Raw genomic sequence first — 21,332 nt, 5'->3', positions numbered from 1 at the left:
TCTATGCCAAATTTCATCAAGATCCGTTCAGCCGTTTAGGCTAAAAACTCTAACAAACATCTATCCATCCATCCATCCAACTAAACTTTTGCATTTATAATAGGGAATATGCATGTATTTTTTTCTTTTTTTTAAACAATTCTACTTGTCATAAAATAACCACAAAAAAAATTTGACGCTAAAATATTCAACCATTGAGCTAAAAATAATAAAATAAAAATACGACCATTTTCGAGCGACTAAAACGCGACCGAAGTTGTCATGAGACGACTGACGTCAATCGTCTATTCCATTCATGACATACGCTCAGATGTCACTTCGACGTAAAACAAAGTTTCTCAAGGTCAAAAAGTCAAAAATCGATTCATTTTTATTATTCCTGGTACAAATAAGTGGTAAATAATAATTATATTCGTTATTTTTTTATTTTAAAGTTGCTTTTGATATCGTGTTTACATTAAAATACTTCAAGAGTGTATTTCTATATAAACTAACGTAGATGAACTGTGTATTGACAACACAGCGACGCTATATTAGATAAGCCACTTGCTTCGACCAATACTGTGCGTTTTAAAACATAGCGAGGGAATTTGAAAAAATACACTTTTTAATGATTAAATTTTGCCACTAAATCACATTACTTTTAAAAAAAATCTTTGCAGAAATGTTTTTATAGTAATAAAGTATACTTAAAAAAAGTTTGGTACAATTTGGCGTTATATGCATATTGCCTATTAGTGAGATTGACAAGATTAAAACAATAATAAAAGGTATTGTGTATTCCATAAATATTAAATTGAAAACAATGAGAGTTTTTCAGGAAATCATAATTCTTATGGGACGTCAGAGAAAAATAACTAACTCAACATCAAGCGAACTTTTTCAATTCGTCAAGGGAAATGTTCTTTTCCATTATAAGGAAATCTCAGGGAGTGAGTTACATGCGGACAATTTTCTCTTTGTTATATGTCCCTAAATAATTTCCAAGAGATATATTTAGTCTATTTATTTATTTTGACAGGCGACTGACGACGCACGAAGTGACGTTGGTCCATCCTTAAAGAAAAAAGAAACGGAAAGGGATCAATATTAGGCCTCCGGTGCGCACAATCATCAGACTGTACCTGGAATTGCTTCCATTTCACACCTGTCTTCTGTGTGGTCGTGGGCAAGTCGTTACTACAGTGCGAATATGTTAAAGCGGGCTCTACCACTGGTAATCTCGGACGCAAAGGAGGGCCAGGTTCTCGCGGAAGAATAATGGGGTTGACTGGTTTACCGACAAGTAAAATAGCTCGTAAGTATACCTATTGTACGGAATGTGTTATTTGGTATTCCGGACGAGTTTAAGATGGTCATAAAAGCGATCACAAAGTCAAACTCCGTTCAGAAGTTAACTAAAACTATTACATCATCCACAGCTGTTACCATCAACTTGCGATATCAAAACATAAAACATTTTATAAGTTCCGAGTTTTACTTAATATTGGATACTGGCTGTTGTTCGCAACTTTGTCCGCATGAAATTAAAATACATAGCCTACATTACTTACAGATAAATTACCTTACCAACGGTGAAAGAATATTTTAATTCGACCCAGTAGTTTTTGAGTTATTTCAATACATACAAAAATACAAATCTTTCCTCTTTATAATATTAGTAAAGGTTTTATAGCTGAACTCGGATTGCGGCACCCAGTACAAAAATACACATTTATGTATGAAATTAATTATTATTTAAAAGTAAGACTTTTGCAATTCTAACCTTTAAAGTAGTGATGGCAATTTGTCGTCTTTTGTCAAATATTGACTGCTGTTTTATTTATTTTGCGTGTTATTGATGAATAAACATCGTTAACTTGGTTTATCGTAAGTTGAATAGAACAGGTGTTGATCACTTGGTATGTGATTAACTTGATGGATTACTTAAACTTAACTCTAATACCGACTTAAAAAATATTCCAATTGTAAAGATTTTCCTTGTAGAGAACTAAATTTTCATTTCTTTTTCGGGTCTGGTTTATACCATTTCTCGGTTCTCGGTATTGTTTATTGTAGGTGAAAAGTGACTATAATGGGTTTATTTTAATCTAGATTCTAGAATACCAGCTATTAATAATAAGATTAGAGTGGTTGGGTTTAATTTTTTTATATCGTCATGTCTTTATCAGGGCAGTTCGCTTCACCGGAATCGCGCACAAAGTAGGCGCGCAACTCACGGGACGACCTGTACCCTGCAAAAATACGGTCGCCCTTTACTAGGACATAGCCAAGCGTTACCAAGGCCCAATAATTTCCTTACTCAATAAATTGAGGCACGATTTAGCGCCACTAGCGGCAAGGACCTAAATCTGGCATGATAACATAACCATAGCGTGTTCAATATTTTCTACACTGCCATCTATTATGCGAAAAAATAATTGTGTTCATTGATCATGAAATGATATTTAAAAAATCATATCTTTATTTTCTAATCGCCCTACTTTGGAAATATCGTCGTGAAAGTCGGAAGTATTTTTTCTTATTCACCTATTAGTATTTACGCCATCTAGCGTTCCTTTTAATAAAATCAATTGTTGCTTGTTGTTAAAAAAAAGTGATTCTAACTTTACCAATAGATGTCTCTCCAAAGTAAATTAATGAGAATCTTATTAGATTTTAAATGCAATACTTTGAAATAATATTATCCACACTATTGATTTGTAGTTTACACGTAAAATTAAATGTTTGTTATTAAATAAAACCAATTAGAGTTGTGGAGTTAATTTTTGATAGCAACATCCGTATAAAAAAGTTATATACAAACAACATGGTGGATCAGCTGTTTTCATTTTTCTTTATCAGTAAATTGTTTCCATAAACGAAGCATTGTATGGTCACATAGCCATGTGTGAATTAAAATGGGCTCCATCGCATCGGTGCTGCAATGGCATTGTCAGGCGTGTGGTCAGATCAACCCAACGGAGAGTGTAAAATGCTTAAAATGTGGTACAAAGAGAATTTCGAGTCATGACAGTGGATCACAAAAACGCTATTTTACCGGAGACTCATCATCAGAATACGCTTCTCGTACGGAAAAAAGTGGAGGCACGACTCCTGGCTCGGAAATTATCGTTATACCGACAACAAATAATTTCAATAGGTGTGTATTTTCGTAACAGATTGACATTCCTTCCATTGTTGGTAATGTCAGAAATTATCGATTTTTCTCCGCCTATATTTAGGTTATAATTACCATTGTACTATATTTGTTTGTGGATGTAGACGAAGTCCATAATCATAATTACCTATTGGAAGGTTTATTGTATTCGGCGTATGTTATTATTCGCTAGAAACAAAGCTTTTAATGCATTGATGCCATCATAGATATTTTTCATTTGATTGCTGGAAGTTTTATAGCAGCTTTATATTTTCATTGTACATTAAAAAAAATATTTGTATAACTTATGTAAAATAAGCTTTATAGTTCATTTAGATTCAGTCTTATACAAACCATATTAATGTCTGAATCAACTCCAGACAATGTTTAAAAAACATATTAGTATATTGCACATCTATTAAACAAGACTATGTTGGTCAAAGACTATTAATTACTATAAATGCTACCTTTGGTATTGTTACATCTTTTATTGTATTATGAATCATTATTTATGTTACAAATATTTTGATTGACTAGAATCATAAGCTATGTTTGTCTGTTTAGTCTAAACTTTGTTGCATTCTATTCAGTGAAATAACTCTTGCCTGTGACTTCATAAATACCCTATGTATTCTAGACTATATTCTACATCTGTGCCAATTTGTGAGGTCCATAAAGCCATTTTTGAGATAAATATTGAAAAAGATCCATCCATAAAAAGTTTCACATTCATAATATTAGTAAGAAGTAAGATAACTGGATTTTAAATGTCACAATATTGGTATCTAGACATATCTTACTAATATTATAAATATGAAATTTTGGAATGGATATTCGTTAGAGTTTGCCGCATAAACAGCTGAATTGATCTTGATGAAATTTGGCATAGAGTAGAAGAGGATAGTCTTGAAGAATACACAGGCGACTTACATTTGTTTTTTTTTTATGGAGTTGTGGGCGTAAGCTAGTTTGAAAGAGACATTAATGTCCAATACAATGGGACTTGTTTGTGCAGCGGATGGTCCTGCGTGGGATCAGCGCCACTGGCGCGGCGTGCGTGGCGCTGCGGTTGCGGACTTCGGAATGTGTCCGCGGCGTGGCGCTGCACCGCTTGCGATGCGCTTGCACCTCATGCACCTGTATACAGGTGGGGTAGAACTACATTAACTATTTCATTATTTTCTTTGACACTTTCCCCATGCAATTTTTTAATTCTTGTTATTTTAGATTTCATATATATTTATAAAAATAGAACACCACTGGCTGCGAATTGTGGTGATTCAAGCAACCAGTGGTCACAGCTGTAGAGACAGAAGCCTCCTTACCAAGCGTGCAGTTTCTAAAATAACTGCCTTCTGAATTGGGCCAGCTGTCTAACGAGAGCTTCTTGAGATGTTGGTCAAAGCTCTTCTTAGTTCTTGTTCATACTATTAACATTTTAAATTCATCCGCTATGCTATACATATAGTTTTAACTGAATAGTTTGACTCTAACTCGCCCACTCTCAGACTTTAACTGAAGAAGTCAGTTAAAACTCTGAGAGTATAGGAGAAAATGTAACTCTTTAGTAATGTAGTGGACTAAGTGCTCATTTGGTTAAGGATGTTGGTAAATGATATTATATTGTATTTATTTGTTTTAGTTTATTTCTAAAATATGTTTGATAATATTTCCAGACTGTCTGATGATGAAGAACAAGCTTCAGGGATGACGGACAAGGATAAATCGGCTCAAGGTAAATTAATCATTAGTTTACTAGCTTTCGCTCGTGATTTCGACCTCCTTGAATTAAAAAAAAATAAGGAAGTTGACTATGTGTTCTTCCAGACTATGTCCTAGATCTATGCTGGATTTCATCCAAATCTAGTCAGATGTTAAGGCTACAGACTCTAGCAAACATCCGTCCATCTAAACTTTCGTATTTATAATTTTAGTATGATTGTCATTTAAGAGTACTATCAGTTCTTTTGTGTGTTACAAAAGTAAGTTTTTTATTTCTTCTTCCTTTCAGATAACACTATGATAAGATCCAACACCCTGGCTGTTCCTTCATACAAGCCTTCATCCAGTTTTTCTGACGGTCGCCGTCTCAACCTTGATCTTCAGTCACTCCGTTTATCTCCTACTCAACTTACAGACCAAGCACACGGAGTCACCAGATCTCTGTCCCATGGATCAGTGATCAATTCCCAACAGAAGTGGTGGAATGTAGAAGAGAATAGAGGCACTATCAATAGACCTACAAGTCTCATGGTCTCGGAGAGATATGGTTTCAATACCACCCAGTATAACCCGAGAGAATCATTTCTGAGAAGTATACATTCAGTGACAAGGAAACCGAAGAAATCAAATGAAAGCAAGTCGAATTGGGAATTAAATTATGTGAAGGAATACCAACGGGAACAGAGTAAAGCATTATATTTGAAAAAATGGGCTTGCAGTAAATGTACTCTAGAGAATTCTGGTATCAGAACTCATTGTGAGGCCTGCCTTTCACCCAGAATATCTCCCTTGGCGAGAATCTCTAATACAAGAGGTCTGAGTGTAACCACCTTAGGTAGACACGAGACTGCTAGCGGGAGAGATGGGGCCACATCTCTGCCTACGTCAGGTGGAGTCATGATTACTGTACCAGATTGGCCACAAACAGGCAGTTCTATAGAAACATTCCGAAGATCTATTTCAGCGCAAAACTCACCAGAAATAAGACCGACTTACCGAAGATCTTTTTCAGAACATACAGAGAATAGACCGGTCGGTAAAGTGATATCAAGTAGAAGAAGTTTGAGTGATTATCATAAATCTTTAGAATATGCTAATGTGAAATCTGATAAAGAAGCTGAAAAGAAGATAGAAGAAGGTAATACAGAGTTAATAGATAAAGAATGCAGTTGGGATACAAATGCAGAAGGTGTTATCTACGCTTTACCAAATAAAGGGAAATACAAAGATTTGAATTTGCAATTGCAAGTTAACAATAATGGTACAAGATATTCTTATGTCTCAGTACAAGATACAAAGACGGTAATGAGTAACTCTCAGAATGAAGCATTATATTCCAATGATATAAATGATGGTGATTACGCGAGAATTGATGAATTATTAGGTGCAGAGAATTGTTTATCCCCGGCCAATGATTCTCAGAACAATGTGAAAAGTTCCCATGTGAAGGAACCAACTACTAAAGTGTACAATATGCTCCCTTCTATAGGGAAAGTTTCACAACCGAGGGAATCTACTAAAGTGCCTTCTACACAACCTGTGTGAGTTATTTTTTTTATTACTTTAATTATGTCTAGGTTGAATTATATTCTCTGTGGGCTGTGGAATTTAGTGATGTAAGAATTTGTCTGTGTGTTTGTGTGCGATTATCTCAGGAACGGCTTAACAGATTTTGTTGCCGCTTTCTTAATGTATTGTAGAAAGTTTTAATTAACATTTACTATTTATTTTATGTCGATTGTTACATATAAAAATTGAAATCTACAGTCTTGTTGATTTGTCCAACGTAAGTTGATCTCTAGTTTATATGTGAGGTATATAAAATAAGGGATCTATTTAGACTAGGTATAGTGCAATGTGATGTCAGTGACGAATGTTTTGTACTATAGTTTGTCACCCTTAATTCAATTAATTTCCTATACTGTGGGGCTAGAATCTATAGTAAGTTAGGTATGTCTAGGCTATGCTATAGTTAAGTTGGTCCACTCAAGTTGACTTCACAAATATCTTTAAATTTTTTTAAATATGTGGTTGCATTAGTGGTTCCTTTACTATGAAAACGTGTGGTAAATGTACACGTAAAATTAAAAAATCCCTTTGGATTGGAACCCATAACTTGCAGACAAGTCGAGTGTTTAACCCGTGAAACATTAGTGCTCTCAGTAGTATAATTATTTATGTATCTAGTTAATTTGTACAAATCTAACTAATATTATAAATGCGTAAGTTTAGATGGATGCATGAATGGATGGATGTTTGTTAGAGTTTGTAGCCTAAACGGCTGAACGGATCAGAATGAAATTTGGCATAGATGCAGAGCAGAGTATGGAAGAACACATAGGGTACTTATTTTTGTTTTTTTTTTAATACCACGCGGACGGAGTCGCGGGCGAAAGCTAGTATTACAATAAGTATACTAAACTACTAAAGGGTTTGGGCAAGGGCGGCGTTAACAGAAGTCAGACATTTGTTTGTCCGTGTTAGTGGTCGCATGTGGCAATGCAGCGAGTGTTGGTTCGCGTACAATGTGTGGGGCGCGCGGTGCGACGTGTGCCGCAGCGCGCGCCCGCCCCACGCCGTCACCATCGCGCCCCACGCGCACCCCGCGCACCCCGCACCCGCCCCGCACCCCACGCACCCCGCGCACCCCGCGCCAGCGCACCCCGCGGACAGAGAACACGCCAGGTACTAATAGATAGCTAGCTATTGTATGCTTGGTAATTTTTAAGATCCGCATGATATGAAGCTTTATTTTATCTATACTAATATAAAGAGGAAATATTTGTATTTGTATTTGAATATGTTTTGAAATAACTTAAAACTACTGGGCCGATTTAAAAAAAATCTTTCATTGATAGAAGGGTAATTTGTCTGTAAGTAACATATGGTATAAATTTTTTACTGTGTAATTTCATGCGGACGAAGTTGCGAGCAACAGTTAATTGTTTATATTTGTTAAATTATCACTTGTAAATTTTACAATCAAGTGTTTATTTGATAATTAAGGCCCTTCCGATTGGTTGAGAATGTAAATAACTATAGCAACCTTGATTTTGCTATTGGCTTGTAGTCTTTGTCTCTTTCTCGCAGAGGAATTTTCTCTAATTTACTCGACACTTTAGTTTGATATTGTGAAAATGTATCTCTTTATGCATATAATAAGCTTAAGGCTTTATATTGAACAAGGAATTAGACAAAAATATGCTGTGATTTCTGACATCCTACAAAATAAAGAAATGTTGCTTTTTAGGATAGATAGAATACAACTGTAGTTATTTAGAGTATTTTTATATACAGAATTTATAAATAAAATCCTTTCAAGTGAAATGCTTGGTAAATACAACATTCACGCCGCCTAAATAATAGGTAAGCAGAGGTTACAAATGCTATAATTACCGCAGTCCGCGACCAGCCACGTCGTCGGAGAGCGGTGTGAAGCAGGAGCCGGCGCGGAAGCTGCAGGTGCCCATCGCCTCCCTCGACCACGACCTCAACAGTGATGAACTGCTTTTCGCTGTCGGTAAGTACTACAAGTACAATCAGAGAATTTGTCGGTGTTCAATTTTTCGTTTTGTACGAGGAGATGAAGGAACAATAACCAATAGAAAGCAGCTTTCGTGTCTGTACGAAAAAATGTCGGCAGCTTTTATTATACCGTCGTTTGTGCAACTCACTGTTAATTGATTATTTGTAAGATGAGGCGAAGTTTGTCTCGTATGAAATAAGGCAATTTTAGAAGTAACACCGGATTTCCGTAATTGTACATTACTTGTCATAGTTTATTTCTTTTAGGACTATAACTTTGTTCTGTTTGTTTGATAAAAAAGAGTACCCATTCCTTGAGCTGTTACAGCAAAAAGAAAATTTCAGTAACTAGTTAAATGATATTTGTGGTTCAATTTTCCTTTTTAATTTATAATGCACTATTCTGGATTAATCTGAAATACAAGTAAATTATTCTTTACTTTATTTGTATTACTCAAAATCACAACAAACTACCCTCAGTGTCGAGTACGGAGGGTAGTGGGGGCGGCAGCGCGGGGGCGTGGTCGTGTGCGCGCTGCACGCTGGTCAACGAGCCCGCGGCCAGCGCGTGCGCAGCCTGCGCCGGATCTCGGCCCGCGCAACACAACTACTGGTAAACACACATACACACAAACACAATAAAACTATCGCACTGTAAAATTAATTATGACCTAGCTTTTGTCCCCGTGGAATTAAAAAGAAACAAAAGCAGGTAGTCTGTGTGTTTTTCAGACTATCAACTACATCTATGCCAAATTTCATCGAAATCCATTGAGCCGTTTAAGGTACAAGATATTGTTCTTTAATTTTTTTTTATTCCCCTCGGATGGAGTCAGGGCAAAAGCTAGTATTTGAATAGCTATCAGCCAGTAGTGGGATAGGCTCTTATTCAGCGTTTATTTTTGTACTCTAGTGAGAACATTTCATTGTTTATAATGTATTTGTGTTTGCAGGTGGTGCAGCTGCTGCACGCTGCGCAACCCGCAGTCGGCGGCGCTGTGCCTGGCCTGCAAGACGCCGCCCGTGCCGCGCCACGGCCTGCCCACGCTGCCCACCCTGCCCACCCTGCCCACCCTGCCGCACAGCCCCACACACACGCCCACGCACACGCCCACCGCGCTAGACACGCCCACTGGTATATTATATCTCTTTTATATGCCTTTTAGCAGTGGTACAGCCCGTTTTTTTATAATATAAGGTAGCAAACGAGTAAACGGCCACCAGAATCCACCAAAATGGAAAGCGACCGCTGCCCATAAACATCCGCAATTGCAGATGCGTTGTCTACTCAATCGACGGAGGAGGAGACGCACATGAAGAGGACATTTCCCCTTCCTATGCTTCTCCACCGTCAAATCCACTTTTCCTTCCCATCCTTTCCTCTTAAGAGTGGAAAGGGAAAGGGACTAAAATTAGGCCTCCGGCTCAACACTCAACAGACGAAACGCGGAATTACTTCCACTTCACGCCTGCCTTCTGTGTGGTCATGGTATTTCACCGGGCGAGCAGGCCCATTCCTGCGAAGATGTTAAAACGGACTCTACCACTGTTAACATCTTCGCATGAATAGACCGGCCCGACCCGCTCAATACTAAACGCCAAAAGCATAATGCGGGGGTGGCAAACCACTACCACGCGTTCCATAAATGTCACACGATACAATGTTTCGGGCACGTTGACATGATCATAAAACATTTTAATTAAAGTATTTTAATGTTATTATTCTATTTCCCAGGTCGCAGTCCGTCCCCGCGTCGCAGCCGACACACCCCCGCGCTGCCTCGCCGCGCGCACAAGACTCCGCCCCCTGATAACAAGTAAGTCACCCTACTTATGTGTTAATACTCATGTGTAAAGGGGCCAGCTGAAAACCAGCACAGTCCCTGCATTAGCTGAGCTTGCCACCTTTTGCCACATTTCCCTCTCTTTTTTATATTAGCTCTAAGGTTTTGTGTATTAAATGTTTATGTAGTTTTTTTTTTTGTGGCAATAAAAATTCTATTTATTTATTTATTTATTTAAATGCGATTTAATTAATAACGGTATTTACCTTTGAAAGTACAGGTTTAAGATGACTTCGCAAATAAATCATACTTCATATTAATATAAATATGAAAGTTGGATGGACATTTGTAAATACGAATCTCCAAAACAGCTGGACGGATTTCTATGAAATTTGCAAGATTTTGGAAGAACATGGACTACTTGCAATAATTTTGTAAAATTCCGCGCACAGTCGCAGGAAAAACCTATTACTTTAATATACATATAGCATAAGTGACCATCTACTGCCAACTATTTTGACAAACAATTTGTCCGTAGCGTATGTAACTATGTTTTATTTTCCGTTAGGGAGTCAGCAGAGTGGGCGTGCTCGGAGTGCACGTATGTGAACAGCGCGGCCGCCGCCTGCGAGATGTGCCAGTCGCCGCGCAGCCGCCTGCTGCCCGCCGCGCCGGACCAGCCCTCGCTGGACGATGATGACGAGCGTTAGTACACCACCAGTACACTAGTACACTAGTACATTAGTACACTAGTACAATAATGTAACACTCGTACTATAGTACCCTAGTACAATAATGTAACACTCGTACTATAGTACCCTAGTACAATAATTTAACACTCGTACTATAGTACACTAGTACAATAATGTAACACTCGTACTATAGTACCCTAGTACAATAATGTAACACTCGTACTATAGTACACTAGTACAATAATGTAACACTCGTTTAACACAATTACAACTCGAGTACAACGTTCGTCCTAAAATCATATAGCACTCCTGTAATAATGGTACAACACTTGTAGAATAAAAGTACATCCCTAGTACAATACTCGTACAAGTCGAGTACTATATTCGTACAAAAATCGTATAACATTCCTGTGATGTTGGTACAATACTAATACAATATTTATACTACATTAGTACAACACTCGCGCTACACTCGTAGTACACGCATACAACACTAGTACAAAAATAATGTGTTGTAGTAACAACACACACAACAATCATAAAACATTTGCACAACACTCTTATAATCTGTATTATAATGTACTACCAGGGAATCTGGCGGTGTTCCACTTTTTAAATAATAGTCGTTTTAATTTTTAGTACACATTGAGACAAAGCTGAACAATTACCATTAGGACTCGGCTTTTAAATGTTTACCAAAAAAGAAAACGGTGAGATAATAGAAGGGGGTATTTTATTATCTCACCGTTTTCTCAACTGACTACAACAAGGAAAAAAACAATTTTTCTGTAATTTGAACAGGAAGGGTTTGGTCTGTATTTATTAAAAATATATTGTTTAACAGCGGAGGGTTCCGATGCGGAGCGGCAGGAGAGCACGCCCATGGAGATCCTGCGGCTGCGTGAGGAGAGCCACGCCTGGACGCAGTGGCAGGAGGTGCTGGCGCAGTGCTCCGCGGTCAGTTACTATATTTATCTTTACGAGTACTATAAAGGCGAAAGTATAGATGGATGGATATTTTTTACTATGTATCTCCAGAACGGGTCAGGAACTTGATATTTGGAATAGTTGTTGAGCATATCCTGAAAGAAAATGTAGGCTACTTAACTAATTAACTAATATTTCCTTAAACCATCCCAACTAAGCTGTAGCCTTGTTATGGTTCACAATAGTCGAATGGCGGGATTCGAATCTTCGACCGCAAGATCTGTAGTCCTTACTACAAATCATTAGGGTATTGGTGCTTTGTAATAACCAAGAGCGTCGGTGGCTCAGTGGTTTAAGCAATTGACTTGTAATCTACAGATCTTGGGTTCCAATCCCGCTGTACCAATGTGATTTTCAATTTGTCGAATTTTTATATGTACATAATTTACCCGACGTTCTTACGGTGAAGGAAAACATTGTGATGTTACCGGCACATATCGGCGAAGAAATTCAAAGATATGTGTGACGTCAACCAAACCGCAGTGGGCCAGCGTGGTTGACTATGTCCTAGTCACCCTACCTTAGGGTAGGCTCAGAGCCCCTTAGTGGGGACGTATAGTGAGCTGGTGATGATGAACAACCTATGAATATATCAGTCTGGCGAGCCGTACGTGGACGAGTCGTTCCCGGCGGCGGCGCGCTCGCTGTACTACGGCGGCGCGGGCGCGGGCGCGGGCGAGGGCGGCGCGGCGGCGCGCTGGCTGCGCCCCCACCAGATACACGTGGATGCGGACCCCAGGCTGCCCTGGGTGGTGTTCCGCGACCCCAGACCTTCAGATATCTCGCAAGGTTTGACCATAGTTGCCCACTCCTAAGTGTACATTTGCCTACACTAGGATACAGTTGCCCACACTAGGATATAGTTGCCCATACTTAGTGTACAGTTGCCCACACCTAGTATAAAGTTGCCCACACTTAGTATACAGTTGCCCACTCTTAGTGTACAGTTGCCTACACTTAGTGTACAGTTGTCTACACTTAGTATACAGTTGCCCACTCTAAGTGTACAGTTGCCCACACTTAGTATACAGTTGCCCACTCTAAGTGTACAGTTGCCCACACTCAGTATGCGCTTATCCAAAAATTGCGCACATCAGCCTACGCATTGCTCACTCTAATTATGCAAGTTCTAAAATTTCCTACCATCTCATTTTTACTAAGAACAAATCAATCTACATCTCTTTAAAGTACGCAAATAAATTAGTTTCACACTTATCCGCAACATAGCGAGGGTTTTTATATTTCTGATTATTCTATACATGAGAAATGTTACAGGTTCGACTGTATAGTCGAATTTAATTATTTATTGTCTATGTATGGATTTTGGATTGGTTTAGTGGTACAAATAAGTCTTTTATTATACCCAACTTGCAGCGATACAATATGTTATTAATCTTAAAAATGACTATGGAGTTGACTATAGTCTATCTCTTTCTATCTTGTGCATTTTACGTAATGACCTCTCGCCGATAAGATTTAACTTTTGACTTGTAAATAGATTTGTTGTGTTTCCCTTCCAGGTGTACTAGGTAACTGCTGGCTGCTGTCAGCTCTAGCCGTGCTGGCTGAGCGCTCAGCTCTGGTCCGCGGCGTGGTGGTCCGCGGCGAGCCAGCGCGCGGCGCGTACCAGCTGCGGCTGTGTAAGGACGGCCGCTGGCTTACTGTCACTGTTGATGATTTACTGCCGTGCAATAAGAAGGGACAGCTCGTGTACTCACAGGTCAGTCATTCAAATTCATACGGTTCGTTCACTCATTTATTCGGTCAGTAGATAAGTTGGTGGGTACAGTTTGAAAAGGATGCTTATAATGCAATTTGGTCGATAACTTGTAATAACAACATACATACTCTTAAATTATAGTTCTTATTGTAAAAGATTACTGTACTGTACTTGATTGAAAGTGGACTACGAATTTAATTCCTTGACTGCTATAAGGGATGGCTCATGTGTTTACTTTATGTTTATTCACATTTTCTGTTAGCGTTTGTATGCTTATTTTGTTTTATTGTTGGTAATTGTAAATCCATGTTGTTTTAACAGGCAAAAAGGAAACAACTTTGGGTGCCGCTGATAGAAAAAGCGGTCGCGAAACTTCACGGCTGCTATGAGGCGTTGGTCTCCGGTAGAGCTATTGAAGGTACTTTCACTAGTTATCTTACTAAAGTATGGATGGATGTTGGAAGATATCTCCGGGACAAGTTTAACGCAGATTTAGAACATAATCTGGAAGAACATATTGGCTACTTTTTATTTACTTATTAGTTTTCGTCCGCGACTTTGTCTGCGTGGAATAAAAAACAGTAGTAGCCCAAATTTCATTGATATCCATTCAGAAATCCATCCATCTACACTTTTGCATTTATGTTATACTAGCTGTTGCTTACGACCTTGTCCACGTGAAATAATAAAAAAATATAGCACATGTCACTGACTGATAACGTAGTTTATAATTTTTAAAATCGGCCCAGTACTTTTTGAGTTATTTCAATACACACGTAAATACAATAAATGCATTTTTTTTCTCTTTATACTATTAATAAATTAATAATTATCTTAAAAGTAAAATTATTTATAAAAAAACACTGCATAAGTGTTTTTGTTTTTCTTTTAATTTAGTAAGAGTGTCAAAGTGGGACACCGCGTGTTACCCCGACTGTACGTGTGGCAGGTCTGTGCACGCTGACGGGCGCGCCGTGCGAGTCGGTGTCGCTGCAGGCGGGGGGCGCGGGCGGCGCGGGCGCGGGCGCGAGCGGGGCGGGCGCGCCGCTGGAGCAGCTGGACCGCGACCTGGTGTGGGCGCAGCTGCTGTCCTCGCGGCAGGCCTGCTTCCTTATGGGAGCCAGCTGCGGCGGCGGCAATATGAAGGTATGTTTACCATGTTCGTAAGATACGGGTTTCTTAATATAATAGGGCTAATGTTCTGCTCTAATAGAATGGATTTTTTTTTAAAGTGGGAAGGGAATGAACATTTGACGGGGGAGGGGACGCATAAACATTTTTATTCAGCTCGAGTAAGAGTATTCCTGCGCTAAACATTACTTTATGTGTATTGAGACGTAGAGGTTAGAAAAGTATTTCGGAATGCGAAGGTGACCTTGAACATTTGGTTGAATGGATGTTTGCTAGAGTTTGTAACTTAAACAGCTAAATTCCGTATAGATGTAGAGGATAGTCTAGAAGAATACATAGGCTATTTTTTTTAATTCCAGTCGGACGGAGTCGCGAGCGAAAGCTAGTCTATATACATCACATTTATATATCTTTTATGTTAATATTTTTCAGGTCGATGAAGAAGAATACCAGCGTCTCGGTCTTCGTCCGCGGCACGCGTACTCCGTACTGGACGTGGTGGAGCTGTGCGGTACTGCGGGGGGCACTGGTGAGCCCCTGCGCCTGCTGCGGCTGCGCAACCCCTGGGGGCACTACACGTGGCGCGGCGCGTGGGCGCACGCGTGCCCCCGCTGGACGGATGCACTGCGGAGAGCAGTGGCCCCGCATACTGCGCCTGATGATAGAGATCATGGCGTCTTTTGGATTGGATTTGATGATGTTTTGAAGTAAGTCAATACAGAAGTTTAAATATTATAGTTGCTATTATCTGCTACTCACGCGTAGTTGATGAATTCGACGAAAAAGCGAAGTCTTTGAACAAACAGTGGAGGGAAAGCTCAGAAAGAGGATTCCTTTTTTTCGCTCTCCCTACCCTCGCCAATTCCACTTCCCCGCTCTTTCTTAAAAAAAGGAGTGGAAAGAGCAAGAGGATTGAAATAACTTCTATCACACACTCATCAGACTGAAGGTGGAATTACTTCCATTTTGACAGTGGTAGAGCCCGCTTTAACATCTTCGCGCGAATTGGCGGGCTCGCCCGGTGTACTACGACCACATAGGAGACATGCGTGAAGTGGGAGCAATTCCGCCTACAGTCTGATGAGTGTGGTGCCGGAGGCCCTTTTCTGTTACACCCTTTTCTTATAAGGAAAGGATTGGATGGGGAAGTGGATTTGACGGTGGAGGAGACGCATAGGAAGGTGGAAATATCCTGTTTATGTACGTCTCCTCCGTCGATTATTTATTAATTTATTTAAAGCTACTCAGCACATACATTTTATACACAATGATGTTATAATGTACATAACAAACTCCTCCTTTATTACAAAATAGTATGTACATTGTTACAATATAGTTTTGACATATGCAATTGAGAATTTGACACATGTAAACAACAAAATAATATTTTAGCGTGCATTGGCAGTAATCACAAATTAAATACAAACAGGGTATAGGGTATGATTTTATGTTTTATGTGCTGGATTTTTGTGTAGAGATATCTATTGGCAGTGGTTGCTTCGCCATTTTGGCGAATTTAGGTGGCCGCTTGCTGGTTTGCCACCTTATTCTATAAAAAAATAGTATTTATTCTGTGTGGTGTTAAAGCGAGTATCTGTGCAGGTACTTCGACTGCATCGACATCTGCAAGGTGCGCGTGGGGTGGCACGAGACGCGGCTGGCCGGCATCCTGCCGCCGCTCTCCTCCACGCGCCACCTCACCTGCCTGCTGCTCACCGCCACGCACCCCACGGAGGTCGACTTCACTCTCTTCCAGGAGGGACAGAGGTATGCCACACATGTACTTACTTAACTTAGGAATATTAACATTTCTAAAAAATTGATAATTCCCAACCGTCACCTCGCCCTGTCCCTACGTGGGGACAGATGAGAAAAAAGTGTCATCCGTCCCACCTTTTATTCCCACTATCACCAATAAGATGACAGATGGAACCGTTAGGAAACATTTATTATAGGCTTGTAGTTTATGTCTATTCACATCACCGTTTTTTTTTTACAATTTATTCACTCCCATAATTTAATAGCGTGAAACTGTATAGTGTAAGTATAGAACTTTTGATTAAAGAAAGAATTATTCATAAATATGCTGCGATTGCTCACATCCTACATAACAAATACTTGTTTACGCTTTATTATATTAGTATTAGATAATGTTGTTTGTATGTTTTTCAGGAATTCAGCGAAAAGCCAGCGCTCGCAGCTGGACCTGTGCGTGGTTGTGTTCCGCACCAAGTCGGGGCCCAGCGCGCAGGTCGGCAAGCTGGTCGCACACAGCAAGAGACAGGTATATACTCCCTCTCTGTCTCCCCCTCGCACTCTCGATCTCTCTCTCTCTCTCTCTCTCTCTCTCTCTCTCTCGATATCTCTCTCTGTCTCTCCCCTCTCTCTCTTTCTGTACATATTACATGTTTCAACTAGATTTTGATAACTTGCTAATGAATTACTAAAAAACTTCAACCCAAATAAAAGCGAGTAAAGAGATTAATTACTTTTCGTTTTTGGATAAAACTGTAATTCTCTTTCTCACTTCCTTTTGCTACTTTTCTCTAAAGAAGGCAAACGTGCCACGGGATCTCCATGGTAATATCTATCTCTCTCTCTCTGCCTCTCCCTTTCGATTTTCTTAGAAACACCGAACGCTATATTTTCCTATAAAATATACTTTATTGTTATTTAGTGAGTAAAAATAATTTTAACCACAATATAATTACTTCTCCAGGTCCGCGGCTTCGTTGGCTGCCACAAGATGTTGGAAAAAGGCTTCTATCTAGTAGTATGTCTCGCATTCAACCACTGGCATACTGGCTTGGAGCTAGCGGACAGCGCTGGCTGGCCACGCCACGTGCTGGCGGTGCACTCCTCGAAGCCGCTGGCGGTGGAGCGTCCCTCGCTGCATCCTCACATCCTGGCTGATGCCATCATCGGACTGACACTCGCGCGCGGACAACGACATGAGGGTAGACAGGGAATGACTGCGTATTATCTTACTAAGGTAACAGGTGCTTTTTTAATTTATTTATGAATGTGCAAATAACAGAAGTACAATTTAGTCAAAAGTGTTTTTTTTGTCAAGGTAATAGAAACTCCTTATTAGTTTTTTTTAGTATTGCTACTGTTGTTATCTCTCTCGAACACTGAAAAAGAAAGAACAGAGTAAACAATTATTTTTTTCAGTCAAGTAATATGAAATTCACAGTAAATCTTTCTTACTAATATAAAATTTGGATGGATGGATGGATGTTAATAAAATTTGAAACAGATGTAGAACACAGTCTGGAAGAACACATAGGCTACTATTTTTTTAAATTCCTAGCGGGGAGAGTAATTATATTATTTTTTTTGCTTATATGTCTGTTCTCCAGGGATGGGCTGGTCTGGTTGTGATGGTAGAGAACCGTCACACGGACAAGTGGATCCACGTGAAGTGTGATTGTCAGGAGAGCTACAATGTCGTCTCCACGCGGGGAGAGCTCAAGACCATCGACTCCGTGCCGCCGCTGCACAGGTTGGCACATTGATTACTACCACATTGTATGTAATGACGTGCCAACTTTTTATGTGGCATGTCGGTATACACTTATACAGGACAAAATGTTTTCATTTAATTAAGCATCTTACCATTTTAATTAACTCACTCATTTCATTCATTAAATCATTTGATTCAGTAACTCATTTAATTCGTTCTCTTATTAAATTCATTCACTCATTTCATGAGCTTATAAATAAAATTTATAATAAATATACAAACTTAGTTTAAGTAAAATGTACATTCTAAAATAATAAAGGATCTTAATCTGTAATCAATTATAATAATTTCATTCACTTACCCATTTCATTCAATCACTCATTGCACTTTTTTCTATTACATTTTACATATTACATATCTATTTGATTTCAGGCAAGTGATAATAGTGTTGACTCAACTGGAGGGCAGCGGCGGGTTCTCGATCGCGCACCGGCTGACGCACCGGCTGGCGGGCGGCGCGCGCCTGCAGGACTGGGCGCCGCGCGCCGCCGACCCGCCGCAGCACCGCCCGCCGCTGGCGCGCCGCCTGCACGGCCTGCACGCGCCGCGCCTCATCACTTAGACATCTCTACACCGCATATATAACTTTAAACAGTCTGCTTTTTATAAATATAATGTCCCTAAGATACTGGTTTCTTACCAAAATTAGCTTGCTTTAGCTCCTGATATTTTTTTTATAACATAAGGTGGCAAACGAGCAACCCATAGATATCTGCAATAACGGATGCGTTGCCTATTATCCGACGGAGGAGAAGACGCACATAAAGAGTGTTCCCCTTCCTATGCATTTCCACTGTCAAATCCACTTCCCCTTCTCATCCTCTCCTTATAAGAAAAGGGTGGTAAAAAGAAAGAGACTTAAATTTGGCTTTATATTGTAGCTAAAACAAGATAATTGTGCGAAGAAACCCGTCTCTTACGAACATTATATCTATACACCATGTATACAACGTGTATACCACTTGTATACAACATGTATCATGTATACATAATTTATACAACAAGTATACTGCATGTATACCACATGTATATAACATGTACACTGCATGTATACCACATGTATACCACGTGTATACAACATGTATACCACATGTATACATGTATACTGCATGTATACACCACGTAAACAGTTGGCTTAGTAATGATACTTAAATGGGATATTTGACATGCATATAGGAAGCAATTAACACCTTACTAATATTATACACTAGCTGTCGCCGTGCTATGTCCGCGCGGAATTAAAATAATAGTTTCCGCGATTGTACAGACAGGGGTCACCAACATTGATATACTTTGTATATTGATAAGTCAGGGGTAAAAAACATTTCCAGTCTAATTAACTTGTTTCATTAATATTTCCAGTGTACTTTGTTCTATCATTATTTGAATGTTTCATTTAGTGTATTAAATTTTCGCTTTTAATTTGTTATGAATATGGTTCAAATTGAAATAAATAAAACTCTCGAGGCGGGATATCGTAATGTTTGAAAAAGACAGTGTTCTTAACGCCTTTATTACGTAAGTACTAGCGTTAGAAATGGCTTGTCAAATAGACTAAGGAGTGATTAAGTTCGGTTCGTGATACGGTTAGTTATTGTATTTAAGCATTTATGTGCTAGGAATAAGGTTGAAATTTGAATGTTGTTAACACAGACAAGCCATATTTGAACGATTGAATACTGTTTGAACAAATGTAACATGAATAATAAGGGGAAAGTCTTAATCTAGTCAAAATCACATTAAAACATGGCGTTTTCAAAAAAAATAATATACTGAAATTATTTCGTTTTCAGCACTTTAAATAAGTCAAATTTTTGACAATAAAATTATTAAAAAGATATTTTTTTTTTGTTTCCAATGAGTTAAAAATTATTTAAAAAGTACTGAAGTTAATTTTTAAATGAAAAAATTTTTAAATAATCTAATACCCGTTCAATAAAACTGTTTGAAATTAATTTAAATTGTCCGCTGTAAAATTTGCAAAATATAGTTAATTTTATGATCATTGGAATAATGTTGGATCAGTAAAATAGTATTTTTTCTACAATTCGAATGTTTATAGTTAGTCCGAGTTTACATCTAAAAACTTGTATAAAGACATGCTTCATTACAAGTGTCAGTATTCCATACAATTGTGATTAACAGGGCGGGAATACACATGCCGGTAAACCCGAATAATAATTTATGCATTCCAGTTACTGTCGCATTATTAAAAATGTCAGTAAAATTAAATAAATATGTCAAGCCAGTTACTGGGGCAATGTACATGTGCCAGTAAAATGGAATAGTAACTGTTACTCGTTGTCCCCAATCCCCCCTTTAACCTGGATGCCTGCAGCTGTCAAAATAATTTGCTACCTACTGGTATGCCAGTTCTCACACAAGCCAGTAGTGTGCATTCAAGTGTTCCAGTGCGGCATGTATATCCCCGCCCTTGTATAAAATTTCCTTCATGTATGTGTTTGTATGGGACGTATGTATTTTTGACAGAGCACTTTGCTATTTTTGACAATTAGATGTAAGTCACAGTACATAAGTAGTTATGTATAGGTCACCATGTTACTCTTATGTATGTTAAAATGTTGATATGTAGCTGTTTGTTTTAAATGGAAAGGATTGTATGAAGTTTGTATGAAGTATTTGGTATTTGAAAGTAAGGCTTAATACTATGGGATTACGGTTCATTATAGTATGTCTTTTAATCTCGTAGTAAATTGACTTATACTGACAATTTAAGGTAAAAATGATTATTTTAGTGTGTTTAAATTAAAGCAGTTTTCTTTAATCAAATTTGACGTCAAAAAATTGAAACTATCACTTTATTGTTGACATTTTACGTCATTTGTCTGCGAGATTTAACAATGTACTGTCAACTGTCATGACAGTTGTCAAAGTGTTCTTTGGAGGGTTAGTATTTTGATGTTTGATATCCATTCTTTGCATTTCGTAGTGTAAATCATTTTAGCGTCGAATTTGTTACATTAGCGGGCATTTTTGTATGGATTGTTTCGACGGCGATATTTGTAATGACATATGTCATTCCTCAATGACAAGACAGACATGTGTCATTAAAATGTCACTGAAGTTGAAATAATTAAAAAGTAGT

At 38.7% G+C, this 21,332-nt stretch overlaps 1 protein-coding gene across 1 annotated transcript; it reads left to right on the top strand.

The window, feature by feature from the left end:
• Positions 1-2,808: 2,808 nt before the first annotated feature.
• Positions 2,809-20,098, top strand: LOC106111703 (calpain-D). The gene is made up of 21 exons (XM_013293848.1): positions 2,809-3,142; positions 4,155-4,286; positions 4,816-4,874; positions 5,151-6,402; positions 7,346-7,546; positions 8,263-8,381; positions 8,867-8,999; positions 9,340-9,521; positions 10,122-10,203; positions 10,739-10,875; positions 11,707-11,819; positions 12,446-12,638; positions 13,370-13,569; positions 13,891-13,987; positions 14,519-14,715; positions 15,133-15,407; positions 16,303-16,467; positions 16,873-16,984; positions 17,420-17,692; positions 18,063-18,205; positions 18,599-20,098. The coding sequence occupies exons 1-21, from the start codon at positions 2,901-2,903 to the stop codon at positions 18,786-18,788; spliced, it is 4,497 nt and encodes a 1,498-aa protein (XP_013149302.1). The 5' UTR covers positions 2,809-2,900; the 3' UTR covers positions 18,789-20,098.
• Positions 20,099-21,332: the final 1,234 nt, after the last annotated feature.

This window comes from Papilio polytes, unplaced genomic scaffold, assembly GCF_000836215.1.
Source record: "Papilio polytes unplaced genomic scaffold, Ppol_1.0 DF824150.1, whole genome shotgun sequence".
Taxonomy (NCBI): domain Eukaryota; kingdom Metazoa; phylum Arthropoda; class Insecta; order Lepidoptera; family Papilionidae; genus Papilio; species Papilio polytes.
The sequence above is the reverse complement of the archived record's forward strand: the minus strand, read 5'-3'. Positions and strand labels throughout refer to the sequence as shown.

Excerpts from the sequence above, each read along its gene's own strand:
- LOC106111703 (XM_013293848.1), top strand. The coding sequence starts at position 2,901 with ATGGGCTCCATCGCATCGGTGCTGCAATGGCATTGTCAGGCGTGTGGT. Across the intron at positions 4,875-5,150 it reads CAAGGATAAATCGGCTCAAG|ATAACACTATGATAAGATCC; the intron begins GTAAATTAATCA and ends TCTTCCTTTCAG. Across the intron at positions 8,382-8,866 it reads TGAACTGCTTTTCGCTGTCG|TGTCGAGTACGGAGGGTAGT; the intron begins GTAAGTACTACA and ends AACTACCCTCAG.